General features: G+C 37.9%; 2 protein-coding genes across 2 annotated transcripts; both read right to left on the bottom strand.

Moving 5' to 3' along the window:
- Positions 1-2,393: 2,393 nt before the first annotated feature.
- Positions 2,394-3,071, bottom strand: LOC117169814. Its single transcript, XM_033356322.1, has one exon. The coding sequence runs from the start codon at positions 3,069-3,071 to the stop codon at positions 2,394-2,396; it is 678 nt and encodes a 225-aa protein (XP_033212213.1).
- A 2,671-nt stretch (positions 3,072-5,742) lies between these two features.
- Positions 5,743-6,354, bottom strand: LOC117169813. Its single transcript, XM_033356320.1, has one exon. It carries the CDS (start codon positions 6,352-6,354, stop codon positions 5,743-5,745), a length of 612 nt encoding a protein of 203 aa, XP_033212211.1.
- Between the last annotated feature and the right edge of the window lie 7,500 nt (positions 6,355-13,854).

Raw genomic sequence — 13,854 nt, 5'->3', positions numbered from 1 at the left:
ACGCCAATTAGCACAAATGGTAAGTTCCGACAGTGCCTACAAGTGTGCCTACTGGCCGCTAAATGGCAATACCGGTTTCATATGTATACACCTGGTATTTACGCACTCATGGTTTATGTTTAGAAACTGTCGAGTTACAGGTTTCAAATCCTCAGAGTTGTGCGAATTTTTTAAATATAAATTAAAGCGCACAAATAAAATTTTTCCCTTTTTATATTCAAGTACAAAAATTTCTGGAGCTGTTCGTAGGAGATTCGAACTGTTCGTAAAAAAGTTCTAAATTTATCCATACATTTTCCATAGAAATAAGGATTTAATGTTTGATTTTTTCATCCCGTATCCGAGACTTAGCTACAAGTTCGTGACTCTTTTACGGATAAATTCTTTCCGTGTATGTTCACATTAGGCTACATGGCCATAAGCCCTTTTTCACAAAATGTAGTGGATAGATCAGTTGCTGAGATTTTTTCAGTTTCAATTGATATCAAGTGTACACTAAGATGTATACGTATACGTTCTGCCTCCAGCCAAACATATTATAAACGTAGATGCGGTGCGGGCTTAGTTGTCCGCCATAAATATAGACGGCGCGTCCGGCGAAAAAAGTCACTTCCCCTCTACCCACCGCTCCCCGTAGAAAGCACTCATCGATATAGTTTGCCAAGAGCCACTTGGAGCGCTGTAAGCAACTCTCGGCACACCTTCCGTGCGCACTGATGGTAAACTTAGCTTGGACAAGAACCATTTGGATTGAAAGTAAATTATAAAAAATTAAAACATTTTTACATTTATAATTTTGCAAAACTTGGTTGGTTTAATAAATAACACAAGTATAAGTCGATGAGTAATTTATATTACGGTTTCATATATTTTCCACTAATTCTAAAATTATTAATTATAATTTTCATTCTATATATTGTCTATATATAGTTCTTTAATATTATTTTGTTTTTATTTTTGTGGTCTGCAATTTCTACGGACTTTTTTAGACTATTCGTCTAATTAAGTTCTCGTATGTATTTTCCAATTTCTTAATTATTATATGTTCTAACGTTTTTATAAAAATATAATTATAATTCCAAGTGTTAGGAAAATTGTTCTTTCGGTTTTTAGATGTTAAGACGACAGTTCCAAGCCAGATTACGTTTCGCATTAGCAAACAAAATTAGTAGAACAGAATTTCACTGCCACATTCATAAAAAATATCATATTCGATAAAATATATTTTCAAATAAACTTTCAATCATTATAATTGATACAGCTGACACGAAATATATATATATATATATATATATATATATATACACATATATACATATACATACATACATACATACATACATATATATATAAAATTTTCAAGATTTTTTACAATTTTATAAGCCTTTTTAAATTTTTGAAATATTTTCGACACTGTAAACTTCCCGAAATAACAAAATGCTGAAACCTGAAAATCCCGAATTAAAAAATTCTAGAATAATATATATATATTTCGAGTCAGCTGTATCAATTATAATGACTTAAAGTTTATTTTAAAATATATTTTATGGAATATGATATTTTTTATGAATCTGCCAGTGAAATTCTGTTCGTCTAATTTTGTTCGCCAATGCGAAACGTAGTCTGGCTTGGAACTGTGGAGAGGTTGGATCAAGGGAAATTTGTTCCGACACAAGAAAGAATTGTTAATAGAGTTCACACAAACAAAACTATTTATGAAAGGAAGTAAACTCCTACGTCTCAGAGCGGGGCTCAATGAGAGGGTTACAATCTGCACTCGGAGAGTTGCTCGGACGAGGCTACGGAGGTAAGAAAATTCGCGACGTACACTTGGTGAGGACTCAAGCCGTTCTGAGGCATCATTCGGAGGCTGCCAATACATTTCCAAAAAGGGTCGGGCGTGAAAACAGCCGCTTGCCCTCAAATTTTCTAAACGACCAACCGAAGGGTGCAGTTTGCGCGGTCACCCGAGTTGTCTTCGAATAGCCACATAGTGTAGCTATGTGGGTACTTGAAGATTATAAAGTAGATACTTTAAAATGTTTACGAAGGCCAGAATTATAGCCGAGAGGAAATGCATGGACATCCAAACCTAAATCTTATAGTGAAAAGCGAACGTGCACCCTGACAATAGTGAGGCAGCTTGGTTTGCGAGAAACAGTCTTTACTATTTATCTAGGAAAATCTCTTTGACAAAGTGTTTGACATATTTATAAATTTACTACCTCTTTCTCGAACTTACTCTCGTCCCTAGGATTTTCTTAAATGAGTCACTCGTATTTTATCACTGCACTTAGAAACTTTCGAATTTCATCTTTACACTAAACACGTGCACTTTTATGGCAGGGTGAGGGTGACTCAGCTGACACAGTACTCCCTTGCCAGTAATGTAGTCACGATGAGAAACCTGCTTGATATCGGTCGAAGAATTTCACCTGCCTTTGGGACCGACGAAGTTGCTGAGGTTGATTATTCGGTGCTTGCAGAGGTGGTGGTGTTTTTATTCGTTGCACTGCTGGTTGCGGTGGTATCACTAGATTGGATGGCTGCTCAAGGGTGATGTTTGTTCCTCCATATGTCAGGTGTTCGTTAATGACAAATTCCGGTTTTAAACGGTCGATTGATACCGCTTTTTGCTTGCCGCCTATGTGTACGACGAAAAACTTTTCGTTACGGCTTACGACGGGGTATGGACCATCGTATGGCATTTCATGTGCCGTTTTTACAGCATCGTGTCGAACAAAGACATGCTGTGCCGTTGCCAAGTCTTTAAAAACGAAGGTTTTGTCTGTGCCGTGACGTTTGGGCTCGGATAGCCTTAATTGCTGCATGTATCCACGTAGTTCTTGTAGGAAGGCTGCGCTGTCTCTTTCGTTTGTTGTACTAGGTGTAAGGAACTGACCTAGGAGTCGGAGGGTTTCGCCGTATACGAGCTCTGCAGCAGTGGCCTTCAAGTCTTCTTTCCAGGCTGAGCGAATACCGAGTAAGACCGTAGGTAAAACACGTGTCCTCTGTGAATTTTCGTGGCAGCGGATTGCAGCTTTTAGTTGTCTGTGAAGGCGCTCTATCATACCGTTGGCTTGTGGGTGGTATGAAGTCGTGTGCAGATGAGTCGTACCTGTCAATTTATTGAGTGATTTGAAGAGATGGGATTCAAATTGCCTTCCTGATCTGCGGTCAACCGGAGGGTTGTGCCGTAGCGGCAAATCCATCCTTCGTAGAACGTACGAGCCACTGTTTCCGCTTTTTGGTTTTCCATTGAAAAGGCTTCGGGCCAGCGTGTGAAACGGTCGACACATGTTAGGCAGTAACGGTGACCGTCGGAGTGGGGTAGTATGATGATGTCTATATGCACGTGTTCAAAACGCCTTGAAGGTGCTGCAAAGATGCCCGTTGGGGATGACACATGCCGCGTTACTCTTGACTTTTGACACGTAATGCAAGCTCTTGCCCAAGCTTGACAGTCAGCGTCAATCGATGGCCACACGAAACTTTTCTTCACACTTCTTGCCGTCGCTTTTATTCCTGGATGTGAGAGCCGGTGAATGCTCTCAAATGCTGCTTTCCGTAAGTCTGTCGTTATAAATGGCCAAACTTTTTCTGTGGAAACGTCACAATAAATGTGTGCATCTGTGTTCGGAATCTGCACGAGCTTCAATTGTAGCGCAGAGATTGACTGCAGTAAAGCTTGCAACTCCTTGTCGCCTTTTTGCGTGTCGGCGAGCTTGTGGTAATCGAGGATTTCTTCCACCATCTGGACTCGGGAGAGAGCATCGGCCACTACGTTGTTTTTTCCGGAAACATATCGGATGTCTGTCGAGAATTGACCGATGTAGTCGAGATGTCGAGCTTGGCGCGGTGATGATTTGTCCGATTTTTGCTTAAATGCAAAAATAAGTGGCTTGTGATCGGTGTAGGTTATAAAGTCGAGCGCTTCCACCATATGGCGAAAATATCTTATTGCCAAATATATCGCGAGCATTTCACGGTCGTAAGCACTGTATTTTTGTTGCGTGGGTGAAAGTTTTTTGGAAAAGAAACCGAGTGGCTCCCAGTCAGTACCAACTTGTTGTTGTAGTGCAGCTCCGACGCACGTGTCTGAAGCATCACATACGAGCGCGAGTGTAGCACCGATTCGCGGATGCGCTAGTGATGTCGCGCCTTCTAGAGCTTTCTTTGCACACTCGAAAGCTTTGGTGGCTGCGGGTGTCCATTTTAATGGTGTTTTCCCTTTAATTTTGCCGCGCAACAATTCGTTGAACGGAGCTTGCGTCATCACGGAATCTGGTATGCAACTTCTATAAAAGTTTGACATACCGAGGAACTTGCGCAGTTCCTTAGCTGTTCTTGGTTGCGGGTAGTCGATGATTGCTTGAGTCTTTTCGGGTAGTGGTCGAATACCGTCGCTCGAGACGAGATGGCTGAGGATGGGAACTTCAGGCTCACCGAAAATGCATTTAGCCGGATTGATCACGATGCCGTACTGCTGTAGTCGTTCAAAAAGTATCCGCAGGTGCTCGAGGTGTTGGGTTTCGCTGTCACTAGCTACAAGTATGTCGTCTATGTAGGCGTAGCAAAAGTCAAACTCGCGAAGCATTTCGTCAACAAACCGTTGGAATGACTGACCTGGGTTTCAGAGGCCGAAACTCATGAAAGGGAACTCGAACAGTCCGAACGGTATGGTAATAGCTGTTTTAGGAATGTCTGCTTCATCGATGGGGATTTGATTATAGGCGCGCACTAAATCGATCTTTGATTAAACACTTTTTCCACGTAGCCGTTGCGCGAAGTCTTTGATATGAGGCACCGGGTAGCGATCGGGTATCATCCTTGCGTTGAGCGCGCGATAGTCACCACACGGCCTCCAATCTCCGCCTTGTTTAGAAGCGATATGCAACGGTGCTGCCCAGCTACTTGAGGATGGGCGAGCCGTTCCCAGTTTCAGCATGGCGTTGAAAAGCTTTTGCGCGATGATAAGCTTATTGGGTGCAAGCCGGTGAGGCCTGCCGGCTTCAGGTGGACCAGGCGTAGTCCTGATGTGGTGACGCCTATTATTCTTCACGGTTGGGGCGCGGCCGTCTGGACGCGTGGTATTCGGATACTTGGCAAGAAGCAGGCGATAAGACGAGTTTCCTCTTATCACTTTAATGCTCGGCTGCTCTGTTTTGAAAAACTATCCGCGCGTCGTTATATGTGTTTCGCGATCGATGAGTTGGCCGCCTTGCAGATCGACTAGTAGTCCGTAGTGTGTAATGAAATCTGCGCCAATTATTGGGCGAGATACATCAGCAATCACAAACCTCCAAGGAAATTCGCGGCGAAGGCCGAGATTGAGCGACATTTCATAAACGCCATACGTGGCAATCACTGCGCCATTTGCTGCCGAAAGAGCGTAAGTAGTTTTTTCGACTTTCTTTTGTATAAACGACCGCGGAAAAAGGCAGAGATCAGCACCCGTATCGATCAGAAACGACAACTTGCTATCTTTGTCCGTTATGAAAAGGCGGCGCGTCTGCTGGCACGGATCGCTAGCCACCATTAGCGATTGCCCGTCACATTTCCCAATAAAGTGCAAGGTCGGTTGCAACGATATGCTTTCTCCCCGAATCTGTGATGAAAGGAACACACGCCGTCCTTATCGTGGCCGCGGTTGCGGCTCGACCCTCGATTTCTCGACCGCGATCGCGAAGGTGAGTATCGACGATTTCGCGCGCGTGATTCTCTGTCGTACTTTTCTAAAATCTAGCAGATTTCTTGCTGAAGGTCCAGCTTCAGCTGTGCCATTTTAATGTTCAGAAGAGTTTCAATCGAAGCGGTATTTTGCACTTCACTTACTGCGGGAACTGGTACACACGTCGCCGCGATCGAATCCGCCCATTCGGCGGCTGTCTCTAAAGTTACATTTTTATGCGCGGCCAATATTTGTTGGATGGTTTTTGGTAACCCGCTCAACCATAATGCGCGCAAGATAGTTTCGTTTGCGCTCGTCTCCGCTAACGATTTCAAGTGTCTCAAAAACTGTGACGGAGTCCGCGAACCGATTACTTCACGTTCGAGCAATTGCTTGGTTTTCTGCTCTTGAGATACCCCGAGTCGCTTCATGAGTTCCGTTTTAAGAGTATTATACGGGGTTGTTGCATGCAGGCTTATTATGCAATCGCGCACTTCTTTGGCGTAACGAGGGGATAACACGGCTGTGACGCGGCCGAATATTGTCAATTCATCAGTGATTCTCGCGGCCGCGAGAGTTCTCTCGACTAGGTTAAACCACAGTTCCAGATCGTCGGCGATGAATTCTGGCAGTTTGAGTTCGATTCGCGCCTGAGTTTCAGTGGCTTGTACTTCGTTGGGCATTTTTACAAAATCGTGTGTTTTTTACACAGTTCACTATCCCATGCCAACACTATCGACACTGAATATTCACTAAAGCGCTCACTATATCACTGTTCACGTTAGCAAAAAAAACACTGAAGATCATGTGTGTTGTAATCACGTCGGGGTCACCACTGTGAAAACTATTTATTAAAGGAAGTAAACTCCTACGTCTCAGAGCGGGGCTCAATGAGAGGGTTACAATCTGCACTCGGAGCGTTGCTCGGACGAGGCTACGGAGGTAAGGAAATTCGCGACGTACACTCGGTGAGGACTCAAGCCGTTCTGAGGCATCATTCGGAGGCTGCCAATACATTTCCAAAAAGAGTCGGGCGTGAAAACGGCCGCTTGCCCTCAAATTTTCTAAACGACAAACCGAAGGATGCAGTTTGCGCGGTCACCCGAGTTGTCTTCGAATAGCCACACAGTGTAGCTGTGTGGGTACTTGAAGATTATAAAGTAGAGACTTTAAAATGTTTACGAAGGCCAGAATACATATGAGAACTTGATTAGACGCGTAGTCTAAAAAAGTCTGTAGAAATTGCAGACCACAAAAATAAAAAATAAATAATATTAAAGAACTATATATAGACAATATATAGAATGAAAATTATAATTAATAATTTTAGAATTAGTGGAAAATATATGAAACCGTAATATAAATTACTCATCGACTTATATTTATGGTATTTATTAAAACAACCTAGTTTTGCAAAGTTATAAATGTAAAAATGTTTTAATTGGCAATTTACTTTCAATCCAAATGGTTCTTGTCCAAGCTAAGTTTACCATCAGTGCGCCTCGAAGGTGTGCCGAGAGTTGCTTACAGCGCTTCAAGTGGCTCTTGGCAAACTATATCGATGAGTGCTTTCTACGGGGAGCGGTGGGAGAGTAGAAGTGACTTTTTTCGCCGGACGCGCCGTCTATATTTATGGCGGACAACTAAGCCCGCACCGCATCTACGTTTATAATATCTTTGCTTAAACGCAGTATCCTTTCAAATAGATAGTTGATAAAAGTTTACGTTCAATACGGCCATGACAGCGAGGCATACAATTCTTGTATCTACACTATAATATTTTGATATTTTAATCATATATCTAATGCTACACTTTTCCCAACTATCATTTTAATTAAACAAACTTGGCTTGTCATATTAGGCTTGGTGATTTTCTTATACGTAGGTTATAAATTTCAAATTCGTATGGCTGAGACAGTATAATTTTCTTTCTAATTCAGTAAGAAATTCTCAAGCAAACTCGGAATGCCATTAGCCTCAAACTATTTCAGTCACTCTAAGATTACTTTTTCTTGTTCATTCTCTGAAATTATGAATTCACCTAAGACAAGAGGAGCGTTGACTGGTTTCATCTCATGCAGGTTATTTGACTTCAACAAATGTGTTTGTTCTTTGCCAATAACAGAAAAAAGTTTGAGAGTAGGAAAAAAAGTTTTCTGTGCATTTGTTGACCCAGAAAAAGCTTTTGATAAGGTAGATAGAAGTAAACTTTGGGAAGTCCTGAAAGAGTGTGGAGTTAATGGATGGATCTCGAAACAATAAAGTTACGTGGGTTAGCGTTCGCAGATGATAAGGTTGTTATGGCAGAGTCTATCGAAGACCTACAAAGAATGTTGAATAAACTAGATGCAAGCATGAAGAGCATAGGCCTCAAAATTAACGCAAATAAAACAAAAACTATGGTGTTCGAATGAAAGAGTGAGAAAACACTATGCAATATTTTATTAAATAATGAGAGAATTTAACAAGTTGATAAGTTCGTATACCTTGTTAGCTTATTTACTAGGGACGGAAAGATAGATGAGGAATTAGATAGATGAATAAATGAAGGTAAGAAGGTTATTGGTAGAGCAGGTCCCCTTATCAGAAGTAAAAATATATCAAATAAAGCTAAAATAGCAATACATAATTCCATATTTGTACCGACTGTACTATACGGTAACGAGACATGGACTTTTCAAGAAAAAGATAAGAGTAAAATTAACGCAATTGACATGAGATTTATGCGCATAATATGCGGGAAAACCCTGATGGACAAAGTAAGTAACGAGATAATTCTAAAGGAATGTGGTGCAGAAGAGACGCTAGTAGACACATGGGAAAGAAATCGGTTAAGATGGTTCGGACATGTTGAGAGAATGCCAAATGAATGACTAACGAAACAAGTGTATCAAGGTAAAGTAAATGGCAGCGTGCCCAGAGGTAGACCGCGGAAAGAATGGTTAGAATGTGTGAATGAGACCCTGGTTAGAAGAGACATAAGAAATCACAGAAACACGAGAGCCTGCATGAAAAAATGCATGGACATAAAAGAACCTAGAGAAGTATGCCAGGACAGGAAAGTATGCCGGCAAATAGTTAATAAGAAGAGTGTCAGTAGAGTGAATGACGCCTGAAACAAAGGCCTTGGCTACTAATGGACCCAAGTGGGGAACCTTACATAACGACTTCGTGAGGTTCTTCGCTTGGGGTGATTGCTAGAGAGATTGATTAGCAACCTGGGTCGGAGCAGTGTTGCGGAACGAACGTGTTATTTACTTAAATAGCACGAGAATTCTGGATCAATCTGAAAAATCTCTATCCCTTCCACACACTACTCCTTTCCCTTACCGAGTGAGTCACGCCTGCCCCGAAAGGGAAATGGCTTAATGGTGTAATAATAATAATAATAATTTATGATACCGCACTCAGCGTGACATCGTAGCTATGGGGATTAGGCGTTCCACTTATAAGCCTGCGGTGCGTGCGTTCGATTCTCGGCGTTTGCGGATATTTTAATAAACTGCGTTTGTGTTTAGTTATTAGTAAATAAGTCTTCTCGAGTCAAATTTAACAATAAGTTTAGTTTAAGAATAACGTGCGGATTATAGTTAATAATCAAATGCCAATAAAAATACGAGAGAACGGAGTAGTGTTTGTCAGAGGCTACAGAAAGGTGTAAAATCTTTAGACTCAACTTTTGCAAAGAAAATGTATTTTACAATTAGATTAACATTTTACTTCTTTAAATCAAAAAGTTCTGGTAATGGATTATGGCAATGTGCTGGTTAAACTTTAATACTACTGCAACCATAGCATCACACTTCAGAATTTAAAGCGTGATCAATTTTTTAATAATTTAATAATATTTTATTTGAATCAATAAAATAAGAAAGAATAGAATATGATTTTAAATAATAGTGTGTGAGTGACTATCTAGATTCTATAAAGACTCTATTAAAAGGCCCTCACTGGGTTGCCTACTGATGACCTCGCTAGCTGAGCGTGACGCTTTCGCTTGCACTCTCGATAGATTGTCACTTTAGGGTCTCGATAGAAAATAGGAAATCTAGACAGGACCTCTTAAGAACCAAGCTATAATTTTTACCCGGGTAAAATATAAGTTTTAAAATAACGTAATGTCAATAATACGATAATTACTAATTAAAATACTAAAAATTTTTAAGTTGTACAATATGCATGAATCATATAAATCTTTTGTATGATTAACAATGACATATTAATCCTAAATTATTTTAATACATTAATTATTTGATCGTTGAAATTCATTTTATCTATTCTATTATATGCACAATTACAGTTCTCGTTTTACTCAAGTTCATAAATGTAAGAAGGTTTTCATTAAAAAGCATTGTTCTTTAAATCCTCATCAGGCAAAGAAAATAATGAGATTTGAATCCCTTTCAATACCGATCAGAACAGCAAAACTTCACTTTCAATAAATAAAAAATACAATTTTCGTTGGAGGTATTAGAAAGCACTCCAAAAGCATGAAATTTGGAAAATCTAGTATGTTTGTTTACAACAATACGTCGCTTTATCGTAAAATACTCACTTTAATCAAATTAAATTAAATTTTATCTATTACAAAAATATGAAATTACGATAAAAAATGGTTAAAATTCTTTTTCCACAGCTATCTTTGTGGATAAATCAATTCTAATATCGTAAAATGACTAATATTATGTTCAAAGAACCTCCTTACGTTATAATTATTCAACAAACAGTGAATAAATCTCATGAAATGTGCTAAATTAAAAAATTTATAATTGTTCTATTTCATGGTTGATTTGTGATATTCAAAAGTACTCAGAAAAATATTTTTCACGCTATCATTGAGCGCAGGAAACTTTCCAATAAATTTTAATGTTATTAAAACATAATTATTGATCATTTTACGTTGTCGGGATTGATTTCCATACAAAAATACTAGCATCTATAGTAAATTATATTATAATTATTACAATTAATTAATTTAATTAATTATAATTAAATTTATATTTTTTAGTTGAAAAGATTTGAATAAAGTGAGTACTTTATAATTAAGCGATGTATTATTTAAAAATTCTACTAGATTTTGCAAATTCATGCGTTTAGAGCACATTCTAATGCGTTAAACAAAAAATGTGTTTTCAATTTACGTGAGGTTACGTTTGGTCGTTTCAATTAGCATTGAAAGAGTTTGAAGTTTTATTATTTTCACTACCTAATCGAAGATTCAAAACGATGATACAGAAACCATATTTTCGCAGTTATAAATTCTTACGTATACTTTTTAATGTAAGCCTTCTTGCTTCAGCGAGTGATACAAATATATATTTTAGGTTAAGTAAACATACTCCCATATATGAATTCCGATCGGAGTTTAGTAGGGCCCTGGATAGATTTCCCTATTTCTAATCAGGCGCTCACCGGAGAAAATGAAGAGGGCCTGACTAGTTCTGTACACTGTTTTAGCCAGGTTCTAGCTAGAACTTCTGAGCAGGCCCTAACGAGAGTGCCCTTTCATCGCCCGATGATTAGTAGAGCCCTGTCTAGACCCTTTCTATTACGTGATGAATATTGAATTTATAGGACAAAATAGTTATTTACAAAATAAATAATTGATTGAAAGTATTTTCACTTTAAATAGTAATGGTCCTATTAAGAGTCAATACATATATTACATTTTTAAACATTATGTTACAAATAACATTTCTAACGCTATCAAGTATCGAACACCTACATATATCTGTACCTAAATCTATCGCCTAGCAGTCGAGAGTCTCAACCATTACGCTAAACCTTCGAGTCGATAGTCGATGAAAAAGCCATACTCATAAGCTACAGATTAAAAATTTTGAAATCTCTTTTTCTAATTAAATATTTATTATTATACGACATTATGTACATATAAAATATACGAACTGTTAGTAGAAATATCAATATAATAATTTTTAAATAAATAATTGAAATCGATTGAAATTTTTCTTCCTGTAATATTTCGTTTTTTGCCATTTTAGACTACTTTAAAACTTTTTAGAATGACAAGAAAAGTAATTTTTTCTTAACATTTACAGTTTTTCATAAGAACGGAATTTTCTTCTTTAAAAAAAGACAGGACGAGTTTTCATTATTTTTGGTGTGGCTCTGGTAGGGTGAACTGGCAAGAGCCATACATGGCAGGGAACGATTTGCAAGCCATAGCACTAATTTGCCTCAAAACTATCAGGATCAGCAATTATATCGCTCTCACTGGATGCATTTTGATTTACTTCTTGTCTTACTGGATGTTTTTTAAGACGTATTCAAGCCAGTCCTAGAGTGTATTTTCTTTCTTTATCCATTATGACTCAATGTATAAAATATTTATTTATGTGGCAGTCATTTTTTTAAATTTCGAAGAACGACAGTGTGCTTATAAGTAACTAAGAATATTTATATTTTATTGCACCATTTATGCCCTATCTTATATATGGTTTTTAATAGAAAAACTGGCATGGGTCTTGTCAGCGCAACTTTTTAAATGGGCAAAAATAGGGCAATTTCTGATTAGGTCCATTCACATTCAACTAGGTCCACCACTATCGAATTTATGGGTTTTCTAAGAAATTTGATATAGTGGTATTAATTTATCATCTACTACCAAAACGTAGAGCACAATCATATGAAGTATATCTCTAAAGAATATTACATAAAAATGTTTGAAAAGTAACCATGAAAATGATTATTTGTTTGATAGATGTGAAATCCTTTAAAACGAAGATTGGTATTTAAAATCAACTATGTATTGGATATTATATTTGTTATCACTGCCCTCATTACATATATAAGTAAGCAATATTAAATTAAATAATGAGCTAAAGTTTCTGCGATTAAACTTCTTCAAATTTTCAACTTTTCTAACTAAGCAATGTATGATTGGAATTGGAAAAATTCGTAGATGCGGATTATGCATTTTCAAGTCGCTAATTTCAAAGTTTAAATTCTGTACATTTCCTTACTTTGACCTGCTGTAGACCAAAGACCCCTGCTGGGGTAACCTTATCCACACTGAGTTTGGTAAGCAAACTCAATCAACAAATTAAAAATATTAATTTTCGGAATCTATGTTTTTTTGCGAATCCAAAGATATGTAACTTGCAATTAAATTATTAAAATTAGACTAAGTTATGGCAGATATTAGTTTGCTTTGACCCTGACTAGATAGCATTATATGAAATTTCCCGTAGAATAATTGAAAATGCATCAGTTTATTTGTTAGAAAATTCGCCTGTTGACAATTTAATAGAATATACGGATTTTTAATCAACTGCCTAGAAGAATATTATACTTGAAACCAAGTACTTGATTTTTCAAACCAGAAAGACGAATCTTAACAAAAAAGTATACACAATATAAGTTATTTATTTCACACATACACATATAGACATACACAATAATTTTATAATATTAAAAATGATGGTCGATTCTTGGGCAATCGAACAGAACTAGGGGGTGAAGAAAAGGATTTTGAAAATACGGGCCACACCAGTGTATTAAACACAAGGGGAATTTATTAAAAGGAAATTAAACTTCACTTTCCAGGGAACAGAATTAATATGAATATACTTATTATATTAGATTATTCCAAATTTCCTTCAGTTTCTTCATAGTTTAAAGTAGTTTCTTTTTGGTTTAAAAATTCAAGTACTTGGTTTCAAGTATAATTTTCTGCTAGGCAGTTTGGTAAAAATCCGTATATTCTATTAAATTGTCAACAGGCGAATTTTCTACCAAATAAACTGATGCATTTTCAACTATTCTGCGGAAAATTCCATAATTTTATCTAGTCAGGGTTAAAAGAAACTAATATCTGCCATAACTTAGTCTAATTTCAATATTTTAATTGCAAGTTACATATCGTCGGAATCGCAAAAGAACATAGATTCCGTAAATAATATTTTTAATTTGCTTCTTGCAAAACTATAAAATTTTTATGTATGTCATTTTATGCCTGATTACGACAAATCCCCCCCCCCCCCCTGGCAAAGCCCGGAAAAGCAATCTTGCTCAGTCAGGGACGTGAGGAGAAGTCGAGTGGAGAGGGTAAGACTAGTAGGTTCACCGCGATGAAATGGAAATCGCCCGTATCCATTTCATCGCGGTGTACCTGCTCGTCTTACCCTCTCCACTCTACTTCTCCTCACATCCCTGACTGAGCG

This window comes from Belonocnema kinseyi, chromosome 3, assembly GCF_010883055.1.
Source record: "Belonocnema kinseyi isolate 2016_QV_RU_SX_M_011 chromosome 3, B_treatae_v1, whole genome shotgun sequence".
Lineage (NCBI taxonomy): Eukaryota > Metazoa > Arthropoda > Insecta > Hymenoptera > Cynipidae > Belonocnema > Belonocnema kinseyi.
This window is presented reverse-complemented; position numbering and strand designations above follow the sequence as displayed.